The sequence below is a fragment of the Microtus pennsylvanicus genome, chromosome 1 (genome assembly GCF_037038515.1).
Source record: "Microtus pennsylvanicus isolate mMicPen1 chromosome 1, mMicPen1.hap1, whole genome shotgun sequence".
Classification (NCBI taxonomy): Eukaryota; Metazoa; Chordata; class Mammalia; order Rodentia; family Cricetidae; genus Microtus; species Microtus pennsylvanicus.
In genome coordinates this window covers 98,925,095-98,950,035 of record NC_134579.1, presented here as the reverse complement: position 1 = coordinate 98,950,035, position 24,941 = coordinate 98,925,095, and the positions used below count along the sequence as shown (strand labels likewise).

Below are 24,941 nucleotides of genomic sequence, written 5' to 3'. Positions count from 1 at the left end.
TTAGAAGTGTAAATGCAGACCGGTTATTCAAATTTTATGTTTGCTTTATGCAAATTGGTATTTCCTCATCTTTCTTCATGTACACTAAAAGGCCAACCTATTTTGCCTATACTCTATTCCTTACTTTTCAGTTAATCTGACCAATAACATTTATATAAATCTAACATACTGCAAACATAAATTATATGCTCAATTTACTGATTACACTAGAATTCTAGGTAAGTGATCATGTGATAGGGTCAGTAAGTGAGAAAAAACAGATTTTGCATATTTTTGGCAATCTTCCTGATTCTTGGAGCCCTATCGCACCCAAAGAATAGAAAAGATGGAGTGTTTCAGGATTTCAGAGTCAATACATTATCAAAACAGTACAGCAGATAATGAACAAATTATTAGTTTAAATAGAGAAGAAAACATTTGAAATGTCTAATACCCTGGGAAAGAAATCATAAATAACTGTTATTTCTTCATGTAATTGGTCTCCTGCATCTTCTTCTTCTCCCTCAGAGACCTTCTTTCAACTGACTATGGAGGAGTTAGATAAAGAACTTGGTGTCCTGGGATTTCTGCCATGTATTTTTCAAGTAGTGGTCAACACACATAGAAAAATAATGACTTTTCATGTTATTTCACTTCCTAGGGTATATCGATATTTGATATAGAATGCCGAAACAAGTATGGGGATATGTGGGGGTGAGTATTCTGGAAATGTCTATCAGATAGTATTGTGATATTGTGATGTGGCACCAAACGGCATGAGTAGCTTGTCAGCAAAGTTACTTGGGAGACAATGTCTATTTTATAGTGGTTGGAAGTCTGTCTACCAAGGGTGGCATATGCCAGTTTATGCTGTAACCTTCAGTCTTAAAGTTGCAAGTAATGATTTGTCTGTATCCTTCGATGACCAAGAAGTTACCTTTGTCAAATGTCTTTTAAGTCATTTTACCTTTATTTATCCTTCCTTGGGTTCTTCTAAATTGTGTGAAATGCATTATTACAGAGATATGTAATATGTGATCATAATTCAGGAGAGTGTTCTCCTTCCCATAGTGATTCACCCTGAGTAAAATAAAAATCATTCTTATAAAAAATACTTGCCGTAAACATTTGCTTTTCAAATACAGGCTGGAGTAAAATATATAATAAATATACAGATTTATAGATATTCTATGTTAAATTACCTGTTGATTTTATTTTTATTATTAATATTTCCTTAATGGTTTGAGATTATAATATAATTGCATCATTTCTCCTTTCCCTTGTACTCTACAAAACCTTCAATAATTTCCTCCTTGACCTTTTTCAATTTTATGTTATCTCTTTTCACTAATCATTGTTACATATATATATATATGCTTACATATACACACATACATTATATTATATATTACATAAATATATATTTTAATAAATATATTCAAAGTATACCCGTCTTGGTCTATATATGATATTTATGAGCACTGTCAATGCTGATCATTTGATAGTTGATAACAAATAATGTGTGCTCTTCCCTGGTGAAGAACAGTTCTCCCATCCCTAGGATTCCTTTCTTGCTTGTAGTTCTTTTAGTAAAATAGACACCTCCTAAGTTTTCCACATCGACTTTTGAGACCAGGTCTCAGTATACCAAGTTTGGCCTGGAATCTACAATGAAGCTCAGGGTGGCCTAGAACTCACTGTCTTCCATTCCTGCCTGCTCTCTTAGAGGTCTGTGACAGCACACGTTGCTGAATTGTCTAGTTCTCTCCTTTTTCTGTTTATACTAGATATGAGGTGATGGCTGTGTAGCAAGAATGTGTATTAATATTTCCTTTCACCATATGTTACTGCATGCCATTTCCTTCTTGACTTGTTTCATTAATTACTTTGTGTGCTGTTTGGGCCAAAATTATTAAACTTTCACTTTTAGAGCTGCTGGAGGTTTAGTAAGAGGCTGGGGAGTTATGACATCACTGTGCAGTGTACCACACGCAGGGTGGAGAAGGTTCTGCCTCTTCATCTCTTCATATCCATTATCAGAAACCACAGTATTCAACACAGGGTCTGCTGAACTGACATGGTCTATAAGAACAAGTAACCCATCGCCAAGGGCACTTTGTGATGAATTTCCAATGGTATCAAAGAAAGTGTTCCTTGTATCATTATTGCTTGTCAGATGTTAATATTTTGACATTAAAGCCTGGAGAGTTGGGTCAATAAAGTAAAACAGTTACTATTTTGTGGAAGACACACCATTTCTTTCCCAGGACCCACATTCTATCTCAAAACCCAGGGAATCCAAAACCTCTTCAGACCTTCGCAAGCTTCAGTGTGTACATTGTATACTTACATATACTCAGGCCTATGCTCAAACATATTAAATTAAAATATTAAATAAAATAATTTATCTATAAATTCAAACATTATTAATATCTTGTAACATTTTTTATTTCTATGTATTTATATTGAAATGCACAAGCCCATGTTATTCTACAATGTAGGAAGGACTCTATTACCAGACTATATTCCAAACATTGCGAAATATTTTTATTATTGAATAAACTAAACTTGCAGTGATATGAGGATTCTAGACATCTACTACTCCTGAAAATCCAAGGTCTCCTTTCCAACTAATAGATTTTTTATTTTATTGAAAAAGAATCATTTTCTTCTTAGTCAAAGACTATTTCTCTCTTTGGATGAAAATAGTTACAGAAGACTGATTTGTCATCACCTCTGTGTCCCACAAATATTTCTTGTACCGTAGCTCTTATGGATAAATCCTGACAGTGGAATATCGAGTTAATTACCCACCAAGATGGGCATATTAAAGAACACTGTTTTCAGAGGCAGAATGGAAGCCCTTCCTCACCTGGGCTCCATCCAAGTAGGAGAGCATATGTGGATAATATAATGATAGGAAACACACATTTTAGAATCTTGGTAAGAAAGTGCCTATCAAAGGCTGCACACTGCATAGTCAGATGCATTTTTGGCTCTTACCTCATATTAACAGATAACTTCAATGCTGTCAGGATGCTTCTATACTTGATAAGCTGTATCTATTGCTTTACCTAATCATGAGTCTAATTTTCTCACTCTCCTTGTCCCTGCAACATAGAAGCCTCAGATTTAGTGTCATCTGAACTCTGATTTGCATCTGGTCATTCTCAGCACTCCTGCCCTCTGGGACATTTTTGGGGGCTTCCTCACTCTTTCTTTGACCTTTCTGCATAACTTAGAAAAATATGACTCTTGTTCTGTTTTCTTTCAACTTGACCACTGCTGGGATTTTCAGCTTCCTTCTGTTACTGTTTTCCTCTGAATGTCTAATAAAATTGTGCATGAACATAAATTACAAAGAATAGTATGGTTTGCTCATGTGTGTTTACTTTCAGGGGTTTCAGTTTCTCCATGTTAGCTCAACTGTGATGAATTTAGAGAGCTCTTTTGTTGTCATATATTTCATCCTTGCCTGGGTTATGTTTCTATTCATTTCCTGAACTAAGCAGTGGCTTCTTGTGTTGGAAAGCCTAAGGCACTGTGTCTTGTAGAACCAACAGTAATATCAGCATCAAAATTTAACCATATCTGTTTTCACGATACAGGCTATACGAGGGGCTACAGCCTGTCCTTGCCATTGCAGAACCAGGCTTGATCAAAAACGTGCTAGTGAAGGAATTTTACTCTGTCTTCACAAATAGGCGGGTATGTATTTCTTTTTTTAAAAAAATGTGAGCAATATACCCACTTAAAGTTTATAATTATGAAAATGAAGGTATATACATATGACAATTAATAAGAAAAATTGACCATCAGCATGAAAAATTGCAATAAGAGACATATGGGAGGGTTTGGAGGAAGAAATGGAAAGGGACAAACTTTATTATAATCAAAAATAAGAATGTGACTATTTAAAATTTCTATTATGAGTATCTGGGGATATATCTCAGTGGTATAGGGCTTACTGACATGTATAAGATCTGGGGTTCAGACACAAGTATCACAAAACCAACACACCTGATATCATGAAGGAACTACGGAATGACTATACAATGTACTCTTCATGGTGCATTTTAAAGGAGGGGTCCTTAACCTTCCCTAATATATTCTCAACTGTTGGCAATAAAGGATAATTTCTCTTATCAACTTCTAACTATGGCCTCTATTTCTAAAAGAGGCCATGACTGGGCCAGTGGTCTAGATACTATCATAGTCTTTTGACCATTTTAGAATGCTTTTTGTTTCCCCAGCCTTGAAGTACATTTTCTCTATAGATAGAAAAGTTTTACATAAGCTGAAGTGTACATGTTTCAGTGTAAGACAAGGTTACTTTTATCAAACAGCTTGCTGTCTGTGTTAGTTTAAATGTAACTGCCCCCCAAGCTCATATCGAGTGGCCCTATTAGGAGGTATGACTTTATTGCATTGTTTCAGGAAGTGTATCATTGTGAGTGTGGGTTTTGTGGTCTCCTATGCTCAAGCTACACTCAGTGTAGACACAGTTCACTTCTTGTTGCCTGTGCACCAAGATGTAGAACTCTCAGCTCTTTCACTGGCATCATGGCCCCCTGTATGTCGCTGCCATGGAGATATTGGACTAAACCTTTGAAACTCTAAGCCATCCCAAATAAATGTTTTCTTTAATAAGAGTTTCCAAAATCATGGTGTCTCTCCAGAGCAATAAAACACTTAATGGGGACACTGTCTAAGTGGTTATTGGTGATGGTCACTTCTCATCCTAGAAGAGCAAATGTGGCCCCTTCAAGAGAAAGGAGGTACATGCAGGTTCATAGACAGCAGTCAGAAGTTCTTGTTAGCTCTCCTGTCTCAGGGAGACACTATTTCCTTATTCCTGTGTCACTTCAGATTTCATAAGGAATCTTGGTAATCACAATTAATACTAAAGTTAGTGTTTTTCTTTCTCCTTCAGTGTTTCTTAGATCATTTGCTTCTTTGTTTGTTTGCTTTATTTGGCAGTGTTTTTAAGGCTTTATTAGCAGGTGTCATCAGTGCTTATATTCAAACCTGTGGTGATATATTTTTTTGTGCTGTAACAAATAATGCTTGCCTAAAGATCAGAAAGCAGAGCTAGCTACACTAGATAGAATTAGCAGCCGGGTGATGTTGGTGCACACCTTTAATCCCACAAACACATGAAAATTAAACAAAGCTCACCAGAATCACCAATGGGCCAAGGAAGAAATAATGGGGGAAATAAAAGACTTTCTAAAATTCAATGAAAATGACCACACAACATACCCAAATTTATTGGACACAATGAAAACAGTGTTAATCACTAAATACCTACATAAAGAAGCTTGAAAAATCCCACACTAGCCAATTAACAGAACATTTGAAAACTTTAGAACAAAAAGAAGCAAAGTCACCTAAGAGAACTAGATAGCAGGAAATAATCAAATTGAGAGCTGGAATTATGTATGAAATTAGACTGATAATCCCTCCTATATTGTTCTTTTACTCAATATTGCTTGTTTATCTACAATATTTTCTGGCTCCCTCTGAGTTTTAGGATTCTTTATTTCTATTTGCATGAAGAACATGCTGGGGATTTTGCTTTGTCTTGTATTGAATCTGTAAGTTGCTTTTGTAGGCTGATCATTTCACAATATCAATTCTTCCACCTGAAGAGTATAGGATGTTTTTCATTTTCTGGTGTCTAAATATGTCTTTTCAAAGGTTTTATTGTAGAGGTTTTTCTCCTCCTTAGTTAGGTTGATTCCAAGGGATATTTTCTTGGAGATTACTGTGACAGGAAGTGTGTCCATGATCTACATCTCAGCATACTGGTTTGAGAAAGACTACACATTTCCTAAGTTGGTTTTGCATCCTGGCTCAATGTTGAAATTATTGAATGTTGCTCCAAGTTTTCTTGTGTAACAGTCTGCAAATAAAGATAATTTCACTTCTTCTTCTTCCTCAGTTTCCACTTCTGGTTCTTTTGTTGTTGTTGTCCTTGTCTTCCTCCTCCTCTTCCTCTTCTTCCTTCTCCTTCTCATGTTCCTGCTTCTTCTTATTTTCATTCTCCTCCACTGCCTTCTGTTTTACCCTCCCCTTATCTTTGCTTCTTTCTACAGGCAGTGTTTCTGACCTGACCCCACTTATTTATCGATATGTTATGACAGTACTTAATCTTTCTTCTGTACTCAGGTGTCCCTGATTGGGTGCCATTCAAAGTAGACTAATATGTCATTCTCCTTGATAGGCTCCTGAGAGGAAGGATCAGAAGATCAAAAGACAGGAAAATGAAGAAGTTGGGTTTTGGGGGTCTTGCATGAATGATGTCTTATGCCAATTGAGCATACATAGGGGAGAAATTGGACAGAATCTGCAGAGAGCTATCATATAATGGAATGAAGTGAGAAGGAAACTAATCAAGCAGTGTTGCACAACGAAAATACAGGATATCAGAAGTGTGTTTTTTTCTATATATTAGGGCCTCAAAGAAAGCTTGGGATACCTTAACTCCCAACACCACCATGGTTTTTGATTTTTATTTTTTTACTGTTAGAAATTCTCATATATTTTTTGATTTCCATTAGTGTATGAATATGTATGTATATGATGGACTTATTTGTAATAAATGTAAAACATGTTAATATATGCACATATGATAGTATGTAATATGTTTTGCTTATATTTATTTCCTATTATGTAATTTTGTTCATTTATATGCAGTTTTCCTTCCTTTTACACACTATTATTCCTTCTATTCTGATATCTTTTGAAATATTTTTTGTGAGTCAATGAATATAATAAGGATTAATTACAAGAGTGTGTACATTGAAAGGCTACTTGTAGGATCATAGGACCCTACCAGTGTGTTCACTGCTAAATGAAATAGTTCTTCCTTACTTAGCAACCTTTACCTACCTATAAATCCTCAAGAAGATAGTACCTCATGAACCTTTCTCTTCCTCATGATAGAATGTTCAAGGATCCTAGCCCCTGTATTTCATTTGCAGGTAATTGCAGATGTTAGGATTTCCAGAATATAATGGCCTTGCCAGTTCCAGCAGCCAGCTTTCCTGCGTCTCTGTCAATTCTATTGACCCTAAATATTTTTAAAGATTTACTGTCTTTGTTATTTATTTATTCATATATTTACTGTATATAACAACCACAGTTCCCTCTCTCTCCTCTTCTCTCCCTCCCTCTCCACCTCTAGCCCCCATTTACTCCTCTTCCATCACCTCTTAGATGGGGTAAGGCCTGCCATGGGAATCAAAAATGCATGGCACATCAAGCTGAGGCAGACCAAGCTCCTCTTCCCCCCACCCCCGAAACAAGACTGAACAAGGCATTCCACCATAGAGAACAGGTTCCAAAGAGTCAGCTCATGCATCCGTGGGTTCCACTGCTAGGGGACCCACAAAACACCAAGCAAAACAATTATGACCCAGATGCGGAGGGCCTAGGTCAGTTCCGTGCCAGCTCCCTAGAACCTGTGAGCTACAAGTTCAGGTTAGCTTTCTCTGTTGGTTTCCCCGTCACAATCTTGACATCCTCTTGCTCATGTAATCCACCTATCTTCTCTTCAGCTTGACTCTCAGAGCATGGCCCAGTGCTTGGCTATTGATCTCTGCATCTGCTTCCATGAAGTACTGGATGAAGGCTCCATAATGACAAGCAATGCAGTCATCAATGTGATTACAGGGGAAGATCAGTTCAGGAACCCTTTCCAGTATTGCTAGGAGTCTTAGCTGGAGTCATCTTGTGGGTTCCCAGGAGCCTTCCTAGCACCAGACTTTTCTCTAACCACACAATATTCTACTCTATCAAGATATGGCCCCATCATCCTCCCTTCATCCCACCCACAACACACCGTCCTGATTATTCATGTTCACATCCCCTATGCCCTCTCCTCTACTTCCCTAACTCCTGGTTTATTCTGCACATCCCATCTACTTCCACATCCCATGGAGATTTTTGTGTCCCTCTTAGGGTCCTCCTTGCTACCTAGGTTCTCTGGGGCTAAGGTTTATAGTCTTGTTATCCTTTTCTTTACATCTAGCATCCACTTATGAATGAGTACATACCATTTTTGTCTTTCTTGGTCTAGGTTACCTCACTCAGAATTATTTTATCTAATTTCACCCATTTTCCTACAAATTTTATTAATTTTTTCTTTATCTTTCTGAGTAATAATCCATTGTATAGATATACCACATTTTATTTATTCAGTCTTTACTTGAGGGGCATCAAAGCTGTTTTCTGGTTCTGATTATTATGAATAATGCTGCTATGAACATAGTTGAGCAAGTGTCCTTGAGGTATGGTTGAGCATCCTTTGGGTATATTCCTAAGAGTGTTATCGTTGGGTCTTGAGGAATATTCATCCCCAATTTTCAGAGGAACTGACATACTGAATTCCAAAGTGGCTGTGCAAGTTTGATAGTGTTGATGTATTACTGTTACTCCACATCCTTTCCAATATAGACTGTCATTAGCATTTTATCACGGTCATTCTAATAATTGTAACATGGCATCTCAGATACATAACTTTCCTAGTTTTTTTATATTGATCTAGGTTTCCAGTACCAGGCATCATTTCCCAACTTTGAAAAGGTTTGACTTCTTCGTCAAAAATCAGGTGTTCACAGTATGAAGATTTATGTCAGAGTCTTTATTTCCATTCCATTGATCCACATGTCTGTGTTTATGCTGTACCAAACTTTATATTCCCATAGCTCTCTAGGAGAGCTTGAAGTCAGGGATACTGATACCTCCAGAAATTAATTTATTTTCCAGGATTGTTTTAGCAATTCAGTTTTTTTTTGTTTTTCTATCTGAAGTTGAGATTTATTCTTTCAAGGATGTGAAGAATTGTGTTGGGATTTTGATTGAGATTACACTGAATCTGTACATTGCTTCATGTAGGATTGCCATTTTCACTATGTTAATCCTACCAGACCATGAGCATGGCAGATCTTTGAATTTTCTGATCTCTTCTCCAATTACTTTCTTCAAAGACTTAAAGTTCTTGTCTTAGAGGTTGCTTGGTTAGGGTTACCCCAAGATATTTTATATTATTTGTGACTATTTTAAAGCATGTTGATTCTCTGAATTTCCTCAGCACATTTATCATTTGTATAAAGGAAAGCTACCTATTTTTAAAGTTAATCTGGTATCCAACCACATTAGGTGTTTATAAATTGTAGAAGTTCCCTGGTAGAATTTTGGGATCACTTGTGTATTCTATCATATCATCTGCAAATAGTGAAAGTTTGATTTCTTCCTTTCTAATTTGTATCCTCCTGATCCCCTTCTGTTGCCTTATTGATCTTGCCAGAATTTTGGGTACTACATTGAATAGATAAGGAGAGAGTGGCAGTCTCATGTTTTCCTACTTTTAGTATAATGACTTTGAGTTTCTCTCCATTTAGTTTGTTAGTGACTGACAACTTGCTGTATAATGCCTTCATTATGTTTAGGTATGTTCCTTTTATTCGTCTTCTTTCCAGAACCTTTATCATGAAGTGTTGTTGGATTTTGTCAAAGATATTTTAGCATTCATTGATATGATTACGTGGTTTTTTCTTTCAGTTTATTCATATGGTATATTACCTTGACAGATTTGCAAATTTTGAACCATCCCTACATCTCTGGGATGAAGCCTACTTGATCCTGGACAATGATTTTTTTGATGTCTTCTTGGATTCGTTTTACCAGTATTTTGTTGAGTGTTTTTTGCATTAGTGTTTACGAGGGAGATTGGTCTGTAATTCTCTTTGTTGCATCTTTGTTTGGTTTGGGAATCAGGGTAACTGTGACCACATAAAAAGCATTTGGGTAATATTCTGTTTTTATTGTGCTGAAAAATTTGAGTAGTGTTCCTACTAGTTCTTTGTAATTGTGATAAAATTCTGTGCTGAAGTCATCTGGCCATGGGTTTTTTTTAGTTGGAAGACTTTTAATTACTTTTTTATTTTCATAGGATTATAAATCTGTTTAAATTTTTACCCGTTCTTGACTTCATGACAGGCTCCTGAGGAAGAGGAACAGAGGATTAAAAGATAAGGAAGATAAGAAAGTTGGGTTCAGGGGTCTTGCATAAAGTATGTCTTATGCCAAATGAGCATACAAAGGGGAGAAATTGGACTGAATCTGAAGTGTGCTGTTATGTACTGGAATGAAGTGAGAAGGAAGCTAATCAAGCAATGTTGCACTAAAAGCAGAATATAAAAATTTTATTCCTTTTTCTTTTTTAAATATGTATTATTTTATTTATTTATTTAAAAAACAATATTTTCTTCTTTTACATATTAATCCCAGTTTCTACTCCCTCCCTCCTCCCATTCCCTCTACCTTCTTTGTCATTACATGTCTTCACCCACTCTTCAGAGAGGGTAAGTCATTCTATGGGGAGTCAACAACATGTAGCACATAGATTTAAGGAGGGACCAAAGCCCTCTCCACTATATCTAAGCTGAACAAAGTAACCCTACAAAGAGAATGGGTTCCCAAAAAGACCGTAAAAGCAGTAGGGATAAAAGCTGGTCTCACTGAAAATGACTCCACAGTCTGACCCAGCTGTTATAAATAATACTATTATGAACATAGCTGATCAATTGTCCTTGTAGTCACACTTATCAAAATTATACTCAACTTCTCAATGGACTCTCTGAAACCCAGAAGGTCCTGGACAGATTGTTGCAGACACTAAGAGACCACGGATTCTAGCCCATTCTATATCCAATAAAGGTTTCAACCACCATTGATGGAGAAAACAAGATATTTCATGGGAAAACCAAAATTAAACAATACCTATCCCCAAATCCAGCCCCTACAGAAAGTACTATAAGAAAAAGTCCAACCCAAGGAAGCTAACCAAGCCCTTAAAAACACAGGCAACAGATAACCTCACACCAGCAAATCCTGAAGAAGGGAAATGCATAAACACTACCACCGAAAAAATTACAGGAATTAGCAATCACTGTTTGTTAATATCTCTTAATATCAATGGACTCGATTTACATATAAAAAGGCACAGGCTAAAAAATGGATACGAAAACAAAACCCATCATCCTGTGTATATAAGAAAAATACCTCAACCACAAATACAGACATTAGCTCAGAATAAAGGGTTGGGAAAGGATTTTCCAATCAAATGTACCCAAGAAACAAGCAGAAATAGCTATCCTATTATCTAACAAAATATACTTCAACTGAAATCAATCAGAATAAATGGAGAAGGGCATTTCATACCATCACAAAAAATCCATCAAGACAAAGTCTCAATCTTGAACATCTATGCCCATTTTCTTTATATTAGGACCTCAAAGAAAGCTTGGGATGGCCTGTCTCCCAACACAACCATGATTTTTCTTTTTTAGTGATGGTAATTTTTACATATTTCTATGTTTTCAGTTTTGTTCATATATATATATATATATGTGTGTGTGTGTGTGTGTGTGTGTGTGTGTGTGTGTGTGTGATAGGCTCATTATAGCATTGTTGTAATAAATATGAAACATGCTAGCATAATATTTCCATATATAATGTATTTTGCTTATAATTATTTACTATAACATAATATTTTCTTCTACCACTTTTGCTGTTTGCCTTCTTATTCCAAACTATTCTTCCTTCTATTAAGATGATTTTTAAAAGGTTTTGGTGACTCAATGACTATAATAAGGGATATTTTTCAATAGCATGTACACTGAAAGGTGTTTGCAGGAACACAGCATCTTGTCTATGTATTCACTAATAAATGAAATGTTTCTTCCTTCCCTAACAATCATTACTTCTTTATAAATCCTCAAAGAAAGGACCACATGAGTCTTTCCTTCCCAATAGTGTAGTGTTCCTGGGTCATAGCTTATGCAGTTCTTTTGCAGGTAATTTGAGACTTGAGATTTTTAGATTGCAATAGCCTTCTAAGACCGAGAATGTGGCTGTTCTCATGTCTCTAGCAGTTCATCTTGACTCTAAGTTTTTTAAGATATTATTTTAATTATTTGCATATATGTATGTCTGTGTATGGGCCTGTTAACATGAGTGCAATGGACACAAAGGCCAGAAGAACATGTTTGATCCCTATGATATGGAACTGCAGGCAGTTTTAAGCCACCTGACATGATGCTGGGAGCCGACCTCAGGTCTTCTGCAAGAGCAGCATATGCTCCTAACAGCTGAGCCTTCTCTCTGTCCCTAGTTTGATTCTCCTTTGATGAATATTTATTGAAAATTAAGCATAAAACTTGCTACCAGGAAGATGGTCAGTATCTATTAAAGAAGTAGTGACTGTTTTATACATGTTTTGTAACCAATCTCATGGAGGGAAATATATTTTATTTGTATTATAGTCTCTTGGTCCAGGTGGATTTATGAAAAGTAGTATCATTAGGTGTCAGAATGAAGAATGGAAGAGAATGCGAACGTTGTTGTCTCCAGCCTTCTCCAGTGGAAAACTGAAGGAGGTAAGAAAACGGAGGACTTTTCACTGTAAATGTATAAGACTGCGTCTGAGGACAGGTAGAGTAATATCATAGTCGTCACAGTCCTTTGAGCATAATATTCTTCACAGTGACTTTTGTTCTTTCTAGGTCTTACACAGACCATTAGAATATATGACTGGCCTTTCATCATTTCAAGCCTAGTTGTATTGGGACTCAGAATCTTACATTAACAACAGACTGTGTTGTCTTTGTGATTAGATGTTCCCCATTATCCAACATTATGGAGATGCACTGGTGAAACACATTGGTCAGAAGGCAGAGGAAGGCAGGCCTGTTAACATGAAAGAGTGAGTAGTGCTGAATGCATTTTCTGGGGTTATTTGACACATCTTGAGATTTCCCCAGTCTGCCAGGTAACTAATATTCCCTGTGTTGATTATTCCAAAACAATATTCCCCATGTTGAATTAACCCAGAGCTAGAGTAAATGTGGGGTGCAATGTTACACAGCTATGAACTATTTGAGAAAGATAAACTCTAAAATTACCTTGGTTAACACAGTCTCACCCCCCACTGTGTGTACATGAGACAATATTAGATTAAGTGTTGTAATCCTGCATATTCTGGAAGACAAATTATATATCTTAGAAAGAACATAATCTTAGGACAGCTACAGTTGTGGAGATTGGGAACTGTGGGAGGAGAGTGTTTGTGGAATATTCTCAGGAATTGGTTTGGCTAAGAGTGTTACAGATTGTAACATTGAACAATCTAAAATCATAGTTTTTGTTGAGGTACATAGAAAAATATCCATAAGAAAAAAATCTTCTCCCACATCTCCATCAAACTTAAAGCAAGAAAGTTCCAAAAATGGAGAATGTAGAAAACCCTGTTATCTTATGATGACATCAAAGTGTTAATCTTAGGCTGTCCTGAGCATACTGAATACAAACAATGAATAACTCTAATGTACTAAAAACTTGGTGAGTCTATTTTAATATTTTTCTCAGAAACATCCTTAGTTCCTATATCACATGGGATGACTTCTTCCAGGGTATCACAGTCTCCAAGAGTTTGAGTAGTTTGCATGCTTTATGAGTTCAAGACAGGGCCTGCGTGGGTCACATGCTAACTCCTGTTTCTTGACTCAGGATCTTTGGAGCCTACAGCATGGATGTGATCACTAGCACCTCGTTTGGAGTGGAAGTGGATTCCATCAACAATCCCCAGGATCCCTTTGTGAGAAACACCAAAAAGCTTTTAACATTTGGCATTTTCAATCCATTGCTTTTCTCTACAGGTATGTAGATTGTTTTTCAACTATATTAAGATATTAAACATATTTTAATAAACATATAAAGCAAAAATATTTCTCATAGTATATACAGACACCCTTGCCTCCCCCATCTAGCTTCCACTCCCATATGATCTGGTTCTCTTATCACCCATTGTATTTTCATAACACATGTGGTTCTCCATCACTGCCACATACTTTATATTTTATGAAATGCCTTGGATGATCATGGCATTTTTGTCTTTAATCTACTAAACTCATGACTTATATTTATATACATTAATTCATTCCTCTATCTCTTGAATGAAATTTAATTTAATGTGATTTGCTTCAAATGTTTCTGTTTTTCGTTACAGATAGCAGTACATTTATTTTAACAGTGAGTGTAGAAGTCTCTATCCCATCTTTGGAATAAAGGTGAATTCCATCAACAACCCCAGTTTTCCTTTGTGAAAAATACCAGAAAGCATTTAACATTTTGGTTTTTCGCTATAGCTCTGTAGGGTATTTTTTAAAAGTCTATCAATATTCTAATTTCTTTTAGCTAGCATATAAAGTAAAAATATTTATGGCATACACACACACGCATACACACACAAACACACACACACACACACACACACACACACACACACACACATACACAGGTACAAACTACACTACACTATATTCTATCCCATGTCTCTATTTGATGGAGGAAGGTCATTGGTTAAATCAACTGCCTTGGCCCCAATAGGTTAAAACATAGGTGGGTGGAGTAAACAGAACAGAATGCTGGGAGGAAGAGGAAGTGAGCTCAGACTTGACAGCTCCCCTCTCCCAGGTAGACGTGATAGCTCTGCTCTCTGAAGCAGACAAGATGGAGCAAGCCGCCAGGTCAGACATGCTGAATCTTCCCGGTAAGACCGGTGCTACAGTTTATTAGAAATGGCCGGGCAGTGGTGGCGCATGCCTTTAATCCCAGCACTCGGGAGGCAGAGGCAGGCGATGTCTGTAAATTCGAGACCAGCCTGGTCTACAAGAGCTAATTCCAGGACAGGCTCCAAAACCACAGAGAAACCCTGTCTCGAAAAACAAAACAAAAAAAAAAAAAAAAAAAACCAAAAAAAAAAAAAGAATTGGGTTTATCGGGATATCAGAATTAGCCAGTAAGGGCTAGAGCTAATGGGCCAAGCAGTGATTAAATGAATACAGTTTGTGTGTTGTTATTTCGGGCATAAGCTAGCCAGGCTGCCGGGGTGCTGGGGACGCAGCACCGCTGCTCTTATTACTACATCTATTGAATGTTCTGACCCAATATCCTCCTTTATCCTTGCATATTACACATGCTTTTATCAGTTTTGGTGCATGTTTAATGTGGAGTTGTTACATATGAAAAAAATCTATGATTCCTGCCTTGAGCCCGTTTATGTCAGAATTTATATTTATACATTTACATGTACTGAACCATCCTTCCATCATTGGAATGAAATTGAAATGAATGTAATTTATTTCTTGTTACATTGCTGATTTCCTTCTGTCTATATTTTCTTTATTGTCTTTTCCTTAACAACTGCCTTAGTGTTGTTTTTCCCCTCAAGACTCTTGAATGTGTTTATATTTTTCTTCAGGATGAAATATTCCTTCCAGTGAGTTCTGTAACATGGCTAAAATCATTTAGCCTGACTTATCCCAAATGATTTTTCTTTCTTCTTTGATTATCATAAATAGTTTGTTGGTATGTTAATATTTTTTCAGCAGGTCTTGATTTTCATAGGCTGAAATACATCTTTCTAAGCCCTCTGATCTTACATGATTTGCACTGAGAATTCAGCTGTGACACTGATGTATCTACTTTGCTTCCCTCTTGCTTGTTTCAGTACACTTTTTTTATTCTGTGTTGTGAGCTTTTACCTTTAATACAACATAGGATGTTTCTTCTCTGCTCTTGTCTATGTGATGTTCTCCCTACACTTTTGTATCTACATGGAAATGTCTTTCTTAGGTTTGGAAAGTTTTCTTCTATGTTCTTATTGGGAATATGTTATATGACTTTGACATGAAGATGTTTTCATTTCTCTATGCTGAAACTCACAGACTTTTTATTGATCTCCCAAAAGCCTTCACAAGTTTTACCTACCCTCTTGAGCAAACTGATCACTAACCATAACTGAATGGTCCTATTCTTCTGTCTTGTCTCTCAGTCCTCATCTTTTCTCATATATTACTCATTTTTCTTTGATGTTTTCCACTGAATCTTATATTTGAGTTATTAAATTTTTCATTTCTGTCATGATCTCATTGTTTGTCTCCCTTCTGTATTCAATCTTTTTGTGAAATTTTATTTTAATATGTTTCCTCAATTTCCTTAATTCTTTCAGCATTTAGTATTTTCTTGGTAGTATTCAGAAGATAGGCATGTGTCATTTGAATTTTTTGAAAAAAAATGAATAATCATTTTGATTTCTAATCTGGAGTTATGTCTGCTTATCTTCTTAAGAGTTGCTATTAGCTTAATAATTATTGAAGGAAAATTGGTTTGGTTTTTCAACTTACTAGTGCTATACTGCTGAGATATTTCCATCTAAGTTTGCATCAGAAGTTTTCTTTTTTTGATGCATATTTTTTTATTTTATTAAAAATTTCCACCTCCTCCCATTTCTCCCCCCCTCCCCCTCCCTCTCCACTCCAATGAGCAGTCAGGGTTCCCCGCCCTGTGGGAAGTCCAAGGTCCTCACCCATCCACCTAGGAATAGGAAGGTGAGCATCCTAACAGACTAGGCTCCCACAATGACAATACGTGCAGTAGGATCAAAGCCCAGTCCCATTGTCCTAGGCTTCTCATTCAGCCCTCATTGTCCCCCATGTTCAGAGAGTCCGGTTTGATCACATGCTCCATCAATCCCAGTCCAGCTGGCCTTGGTGAGCTCCCATTAGATCAGCCCCACCGTCTCAGTAGGTGGACGCACCCTCGCGGTCCTGACTTCCTTGCTCATGTTCTCCCTCCTTCTGCTCCTCATTTGGACTTTAGGAGCTCAGTCCAGTGCTCCATTGTGGGTCTCTGTCTCTATCTCCATCCATCACCAGATGGTGATATGCAAGATACTCATCAGTATGGCTATAGGATAGAACCATTTTAGGCTCCCTCTCTTCAGCTGCCCAAGGAACTATCTGGGGACATGTCCATGGACACTTGGGAACACCTCTAGAGTCAAGTCTCTTGCCAACCCTAAAATGGCTCTCTTAATTAAGATATATACTTCCCTGCTCTCATAACCACCCTTCCTTCATTCCTACTGTCCCATTCCTCCAAGCTCTCCCCATCCTCCCCTTCTCACTTTTTTCTCCCCATCTCCCCTTAACCCCACCTCACCCCCAACCTGAAGTTTCCAATGTTTGCCTGGCAATCTTGTCTCCTTCCAATTTCCAGGAAAATAACTATGTTTTTCTTTATTTAGATTCTTATTTAGCTTCTCTAGGATCACGAATTAATGGCTCAATGTCCTTTATTTATGGCTAGAATCCACTTATGACTGAGTACATACCATATTCATCTTTTTGGGTCTGGGTTACCTCACTCAGGATAGTGTTTTCTATTTCCATCCATTTGCATGCAAAATTCACAATGTCATTGTTTTTTTGCCACTGAGTAGTACTCTAATGAGTACATATTCCACACTTTTTTTTATCCATTCTTCTATTGAGGGGCATCCAGGTTGTTTCAAGGTTCTGGCTATTATAAATAATGCTGCTATGAACACAGTTGAACAAATGCTTTTCTAGTATGATAGGGTATCTCTTGGATATATTCCAAAGAGAGGTATTGCTGGATCCTGGGGTAGGTTGATCCAGAATTTCCTGAGAAACCACCACACTTATTTCCAAAGTGGTTGTACAAGTTCACATTCCCACCAGCAATGAATGTGTGTTCCACTTACTCCATATCCCATTGTGCAAAGGCTATCATTGGTGTTTTTGATTTTAGCCATTCTGATAGGAGTAAGATGGTATCTCAAAATTGTTTTGATTTGCATTTCCCTGATTGCTAAGGAGGTTGAACTGGACCATAAGTGTCTTTTGGCCATTTGAACTTCTCTTTAGAATTCTCTGTTCAGTTTAGTGTTTCATTTTTTAATTGGGTTAATTAGCATTTTAAAGTCTAGTTTCTTGAGTTCTTTATATATTTTGGAGATCAGACCTTTGTCTGTTGCAGGGTTGGTGAAGATCTTCTCCCAGTCAGTAGGTTGCCTTTTTGTCTTAATGACAGTTTCATTTGCTTTACAGAAGCTTCTTAGTTTTAGGAGGTCCCATTTATTAAATATTGCCCTTATTGTCTGTGCTACTGGGGTTATACGTAGGAAGTGGTTTCCTGTGTCCATGTGTTGTAGAGAACTTCTCACTTTCTCTTCTATCAGGTTCAGTGTGTTCAGATTGATATTGAGGTCTTTAATCCATTTGGACTTGAGTTTTGTGCATGGTGATAGATATGGATCTATTTTCATTCTTCTACAGGTTGACATCCAGTTGTGCCAGCACCATTTGTTGAAGATGCTTTCTTTCTTCCATTGTATACTTTTAGCTCCTTTGTCAAAAATCAGGTGTTCATAGGTTTCAGAAGTTTCTTGTTGATTTAATTCATAGCATCTTTCTTCCTTCAGTAGGAGTGTTTTGTGTTAAAGGAAGTCTAGCTATGAGTAGGGTTGAGATGAGTTTTCTCCTGTTAGCCTTGTGTTCAGGGCTCCACGATCTCCACTCAGTCATTCTCAGTCAGTTGATCAATGTCTTTAACATGAGTTGTTATCCATCAGTAAGACTGCCATAAAAATATATTAGTGGTTAATTAAGAAGCTATCTTTAGAAAGTCTTTAAGTTCCAAATGTTTTAGCAACTAAGGCATACTCAATTCTCTCTCTACTATTTAGCTATTTGTACTATAAGTGAGAAAAAAAGGAAAGAAAAGTAAGAAGTAAACTTTGGAGGAACTAGGGACTAGTTAGTTGAATGTTTCTTAGTAGGAAATAGAGGATGTATGAATATATAGAAAGAAAAAGATAGATACAAGAAAGAGATGAGGAAAGATGTGGAAATTTTGTTTAAATGTAGACTGGAATCAGAAGGTGAAAGCTGTGCACTCATATCATATAAAACGGTCTCATCTCTCAGAAAGCTGAGTCACAGAGATACTGGGAAGGAGACCAGTCTATGTTCTAAAAAGGAAGAAAGGTTATAGAAAAAGGTTTGTTGAACAAAAAAATCATATAACATAAAAGTGAGAAAAGCAGGAATCTATATTGGCATTGGACATGGTAAAAAATAAGGAATAGCTGTAGTGGAGAGTAAGACTGTGGAAAAATTGAGATAAGAAAATATCCTGGTCAGAATATCAGGTTAGCTCATCAAAGGAGGACCCTCTGCATTATTCTCTTCACTAAGTCCTGCTCCAGAATATATTTGATGTTGAGTTTCATCATCAAGATGTGTCCTGGCTCAGCCTAATGAAGGTTATGGGTACCAGGAGGATGAGTGTGTAGTGGGGGCTATGACTATGTTTTAATGGTTTTGTGAATGGTGTTTTTTTTGCTAATTTCACATTGGGCTTGTTTTGTTCCATTAAATATGCATACAATTAAGTAAAGGAGCAGTTTTTGTGTCAGTTGTATTGGTGAATGCATTGAATTCCTGAGGTAATGATATAGAGGCAGGATGATTGTAATTCTTGACCTACTAAGCCGAAGAGCAAGATTCTTCTTCAAACACAGGACCCAGGGATGAAACTTCGTGGTACCATGCTTGGCTAGCATACCTAATGCTGCTTATCTAATCACCAACAATGAAATTTTTGTTTATTTTATTCCAGATTATATTTACTAATTTAGTATGCTCCTCAAGAATGTGATTCTCCCCCTCAGCACTCAGAGGGATGTAATACTGACTGTGCCAGATCTCATGGTTGTAGCTTGTGTATCCTTGTATATTGATGCTGTACCCTGGTAGACATACAAACCTGCTTTTTGGTTATAGTTACTGAGGAGTGGTGAAGATAAAGAAAACAAGCTATCATGGTCTCTATTTTTACTCAATGGGAAATATTTTCTCTGTAAATTTCTGTGTAAACTCTTTGTTTTTATAGACAATTTTTTATCAAGTTAAGAGAATTCCCTGAACATTGAGACCCTGTTCTTAATTTTCAGATTATTTCATTCAAAGTGCTTGTGTGCAGCTTGATTTTATTCTATTTGTACCTCTTTGGATAGCATGCATCAAGGCGAAAGTATTTTATTGATGAAGTCTCCAATATTATGTATAAGTCACATTTGATACAATTTTACTTTGCATGACATATTCTGGTATGACTAAGAAGATAGTATTAGCCTTTAAAATGAATTCTGAATCTTTCTGTAATTTTGTAAGTTTTGGACATCTGTGAAGAATTGGTTTTGGTTTTTTCTAAATATTTTAGTAGAAGTCCATACTAAATTTCTGTGGAGAAAATGTATTTTTGTATACATGTTTTTATTAAGACTTCAACTTCTTTACACTGACAAAGATATTTTTTTCTCCTGTTATGTTTGATTCTATCTTAGGTCTGTAGGTCCTGACACTCTAGGCAATATTTGCGTGGTCTTACTCTCCTGCCCAAGTAATCCTGAAGAATAGGGAGAAAAGGATGATAGGAGACAAAGGAGTCAAGAACATTACAAGAAAACTCACAGAATCAAATAACCTGGGCTCATATGGGCTCACAGGGACTGAACTGCCAATGAGAAAGCCTGTATGGGACTGATCTAGGCACTCTGCATGTATGTTACAGTTGTGTTGCATGATCCTCTTGTGGAACTCCTATCAGTAGGAACAAAGGCTGTCTCCAACACTTTTACTCACTTTTGGGAACCTACTCCTCATACTGGGTCACTTTGCCCAGCTTTAATGTATGGGGAGGTGCTTAGTCTTACTGCAACTTTATATGCCTTGTTTTGTTGACAGTCATGGGAGACCTGCCCTTTTAAACAGAAAAGAAGGTGGAACAGATTGAGGGATGTGAACAGGGGTGGGATGCTGTATTGAGAGGAGAGGAATGAGAAGACACTGCAGACAGGATATAAGATAAATAAATTTATTTAAATTTAACATATTAAGGTGTGATAAGATATATATATATATAATAAATATATTACGATTTATTTTTTAGCTTGTGTCTGCCAATTTTGTTTCTGTCACATGATTTGATTATTTTATTTTTTAATTATACAGTTTTTAACATTGATGAATAAAGTAACTGCCAATAGGTTAAGTTAACATTTTCATCATGGTATTTCTTTTTCTCTATAGCACTCTTTCCATTTCTTAAAGGACTGTATGAAAAGTTAAATATCTGCAATCTTCCTAGTGATGCTACAAGTTTTTTACGAAATTTTGTGAATAAAGTAAAAAATGATCGGCTAAAAGATAACCAGGAGGTAAAATGTATAAAAAATTTACTTCAATTTCAAGGCAATTCTGTCACATGTCAAAAATTCCCTATGGAAAATATCATTAAGATATTTGATGAATTCATTCTGTTTAATCTGTGTTGTGGCTTGCCATCAAGTTGGGCAATTTCTTTGAGCATTGAGAGTACCACTTGAATATCACAGTTTTGGCTAATGAGACCAGTACATGGCAGAAAGTTACTGTCAGTAAGATGCCAAAGAATCAGTATCTAATCAAATTTTTATTACTCTAGATATTTGGAATATTTGCACATTATCACATAAAATCCAACAATGAGCTTCAGAAACAGCCATCAAAAAATATGGGATATTATTTAAGAATATGTTAAGTAAACTACAGGTTGATATTCAGGACTTTTTGCTAACAAATGCATATGACAGAAAATGAAACTGGCAAGCTTCCAGTCCGGGGTCTGTCATCAGTAACTTCAGATGCTCAGAATGAGGAAAAGCCCCGAGACAAGGTGTTGGACATGGGAGCATGATACTAGAGTATAATAGACTTCTTGTTCTCCAAAATCTGTATTTAACAGTTTTTGTAACCAGTGATTTAGGCAAACTTAACCATAGACAGGCCTTAAATAAGTCATTATTCATAAAAGAATTTAAGGTCTCCATTTCATATTCATTTTTGACTTAACATTGCAACTTCTGACTTTGATATTTCTGTCTCTTGTAAGCACCGAGTGGATTTTCTTCAGCTGATGATGAACTCCCAGGATTTGAAAGATGTGAAGTACCATAAAGGTAATAAAGGCTGCTTTACAGTCTAAAGAGAAGTACAGAGGGAGAGACTTGTCTTTGAAATGTTGACTGGGTCATTTAAGCAGAGAAGGCATCCTGTTAAATTGCAACGAGACATAGACATGTACTTTAAAAGCATCAGTCTGAGGAACTTTCTAAAATCATGGAGTATATGCATAAAGAAAATACCGAATTATTGTACATTCCATCTATGACAGGAAAGCCACAACCATGCATTCTCAACAGCACAAATGCCTAAACAAGACCTAAATTGTCCCAATAACAGCTGACATTCCAACATAGCTGGGAAAAATCTCATGAAAACCCACTTTAGTTCAAGAGATACAGATAGATAACAACAGCTGAGAGAGAGATTATTAGTTTTCACCAGGGATGAGTCCATGAATGTTTATCCAATACTAAATGGTCAGCCCAGAAACAAATACAAGAGGGCTAGACAAAACTCAGCACATTGTATTTATATGATTTTTTTATTTCTATATTAATAAAAATTGTTAAAGTACTCCTTGCTAAATTTGGGGAAAAATGTTTGGCATTAGAATTGGAGGAGTGAGGAGAAAAAAAAGGAAAGGAAGTAATATTTTAATTAAAAAATTAAAATCTGAAGATCTATTTTGGTTATGTCTTTCATACCCCAAAAGCTTTCAGTAATACGGGGTCACCTGCATCAGTCCAATGTTGAGTCTCAGCCTCATAAAGAGCCACTGAATCAGATCCTCTACCTGCAAATCTGTTTCCACAGCATCCAAACAGGAAGTACAGTCTCAAAATACTACCCTCACTACAGTTCAATCATTGGAAGTGTGTTCTCTAGCCCAAGGGACTGTGGAAATGTATTTTTCCTTTTACAATAACATAGTACATTAAAGAAGAAAACCAGTTTTATAACATGTTTCCTCTCTAATGTTTTATTCACTGTGTTTGGATTTAGTATTTCAGAGTAATGCTTCTATTCATACATTAGTACCTCAAAGTATCTTTTGGAAATTATTAATATTAAATCCCATTGGTAATTGCATATTTGAAGTCAGTAACAAATTTTGGTACTTTTAAAAACAATTTCTAATTTTAAATATATTGTGATCATATTCTTTCCATCTCCCAAGGCCTTCCAGATCTCCACACCCACCCAACTATATTTTTTTCATAAGAGCAAATAAAAAAACAATGTAAGAACAAAATTACCCCAAATCAGTAAAATAAATAAAACTATACAAAAAAATCAAACACCAAATTAACCTAATCAAAGCACGCATGTACATGAACAGACACACATGTGCACGTGCACCCGTGTGTACTCGTGCGTGCGCGCAAACATACACACACGCACACACACACACACAAATTCACTCACAAACTGAGGTGTCCATTATATGTTGGGCATCTACTCCTGAACATGAGGCATGCTCTGAAGTAGTTGATATGTGCAGTATCATTCTACTGAAGAAAACTGATATTCCCTCCCCCAACAGGAAAGTTCAGTTGTTACCTTTTCACCAGTAGCTAGGTTTTTGTCTTTTCATTCATAATTTTAATGTAACAAAATAAACTATAATAAGATAAAACAAAAACTAACATATCAAAGTTGGGAAAGACAAGCCAACAGAAAAAAAAAGATTCTAAGGAAATACACAAGAGTCAGAAACCACTCTTTTGCACACTCACAAATCCCACAAAAATACAAAACTGGGAACCATAATATATGAAGAGAAGAACTAGTGGAGGCCCATGGAGGCCCTATCCATGCTGCCTCAGTCTTTGTGAGTTCTATGAGCTTTGTTCATGTTGATTTCAAAGGCCTTGTATTCTTGTTTTTTCAACCTCCCCTGGCTCTTATACTTTTCTTGACTTCTTTTTGATGGAAGTTGCTGAGTCTTGAAGAAAGGTATTTAGTGGAGACATCCCCTTTAGAGCTGAATATTGCAAAGACTGTCACTCTCTGTCTAATATCTGGCTATGGTTCTCTACATTTGTTCCTACATGCTGCAGGAGGCGGCTTCTCTGAAGATGACTGATCAAGGCACTGATCTACAAGAATAATGAAATATCAATGAGTCAATTCATTTCTTTTCTATTACACCAGTAATGTTGGATTTTGCCCTTGATCCCCACTCTATCTAGTCCCAGGTTGTTGGTCAATTGAACAGTGCCAAGTCTTGGTTCCATCTCATGAAGTAGGTCTTAAGTCAAATGAGTTATTAGTTTTTACTCCCACAAGTATTGTATCAACATTGTTCTGCATATCTGGCAGGCAGAACATCATTATAGATAAAGTGCAGAGTATCTTACTGTACCAAATATGGTAGAATAAAATAGGTGAAGTGTCTATGTAGGCATCAGTCTTGGTAATTGACACACAATGTCTAATTTTATTTTAGCTCTTTCTGATATGGAGATCATAACCCAATCAATCACATTTATTATTGCCGGCTATGAGACTACAAGCAATACTCTTTCCTTTATTATGTATTTGCTGGCAACTCATCCTGATGTCCAAAAGAAGCTCCAGCATGAGATTGATTTAGCCCTACCCAAGAAGGTGAGTTGATAGTGCCTGGGGATAGAGGGAAAAGGTGAAACCTCAACATGAAAAAATTCTATACTTGCATTTGGAATCATAGTTAGTACAGTAAGAACTGATTCTTTCAGCAATAGTTTCTGAAAATTCGACAGAGGGAAAGTATATGTACAGAAAAATTAATCTCTGTAAATCTGTACAGAGCCTGTGACATCCACTATTTCTAACTACATAACACAGTCTAAACCATGCATAAAATCTCTTCAGATTTTTAATGATAAGCACGTGTCAGACAAGTATTTTATTTAAACTTAAACGGATGTTCTGCCTACATACCTGTATCTGTTTTTCATGTTCATGTCTGAAATGTGAGTAAGCCAGAAGAGGGAATCAGATTCCCAGGAACTAGAGTTCTAGGAAATGCTCACCATGTGGGTACTGTGACCTGAGCCCACATTCTCTGCAAGAACCAACAATGCTGTTGACCACTGA

At 36.5% G+C, this 24,941-nt stretch overlaps 1 protein-coding gene across 1 annotated transcript in view; it reads left to right on the top strand.

The window, feature by feature from the left end:
* The window catches only part of LOC142851646 (cytochrome P450 3A6-like), a 38,814-nt gene that overhangs the window by 4,281 nt on the left and 9,592 nt on the right, over positions 1-24,941 (top strand). Inside the window, exons 3-10 of the mRNA XM_075975532.1 lie at positions 641-693; positions 3,588-3,687; positions 12,312-12,425; positions 12,663-12,751; positions 13,555-13,703; positions 21,006-21,133; positions 21,847-21,913; positions 24,310-24,470. Coding sequence (XP_075831647.1) covers positions 641-693; positions 3,588-3,687; positions 12,312-12,425; positions 12,663-12,751; positions 13,555-13,703; positions 21,006-21,133; positions 21,847-21,913; positions 24,310-24,470 — 861 coding nt within the window. The remainder of the gene's footprint in view (positions 1-640; positions 694-3,587; positions 3,688-12,311; positions 12,426-12,662; positions 12,752-13,554; positions 13,704-21,005; positions 21,134-21,846; positions 21,914-24,309; positions 24,471-24,941) is intronic.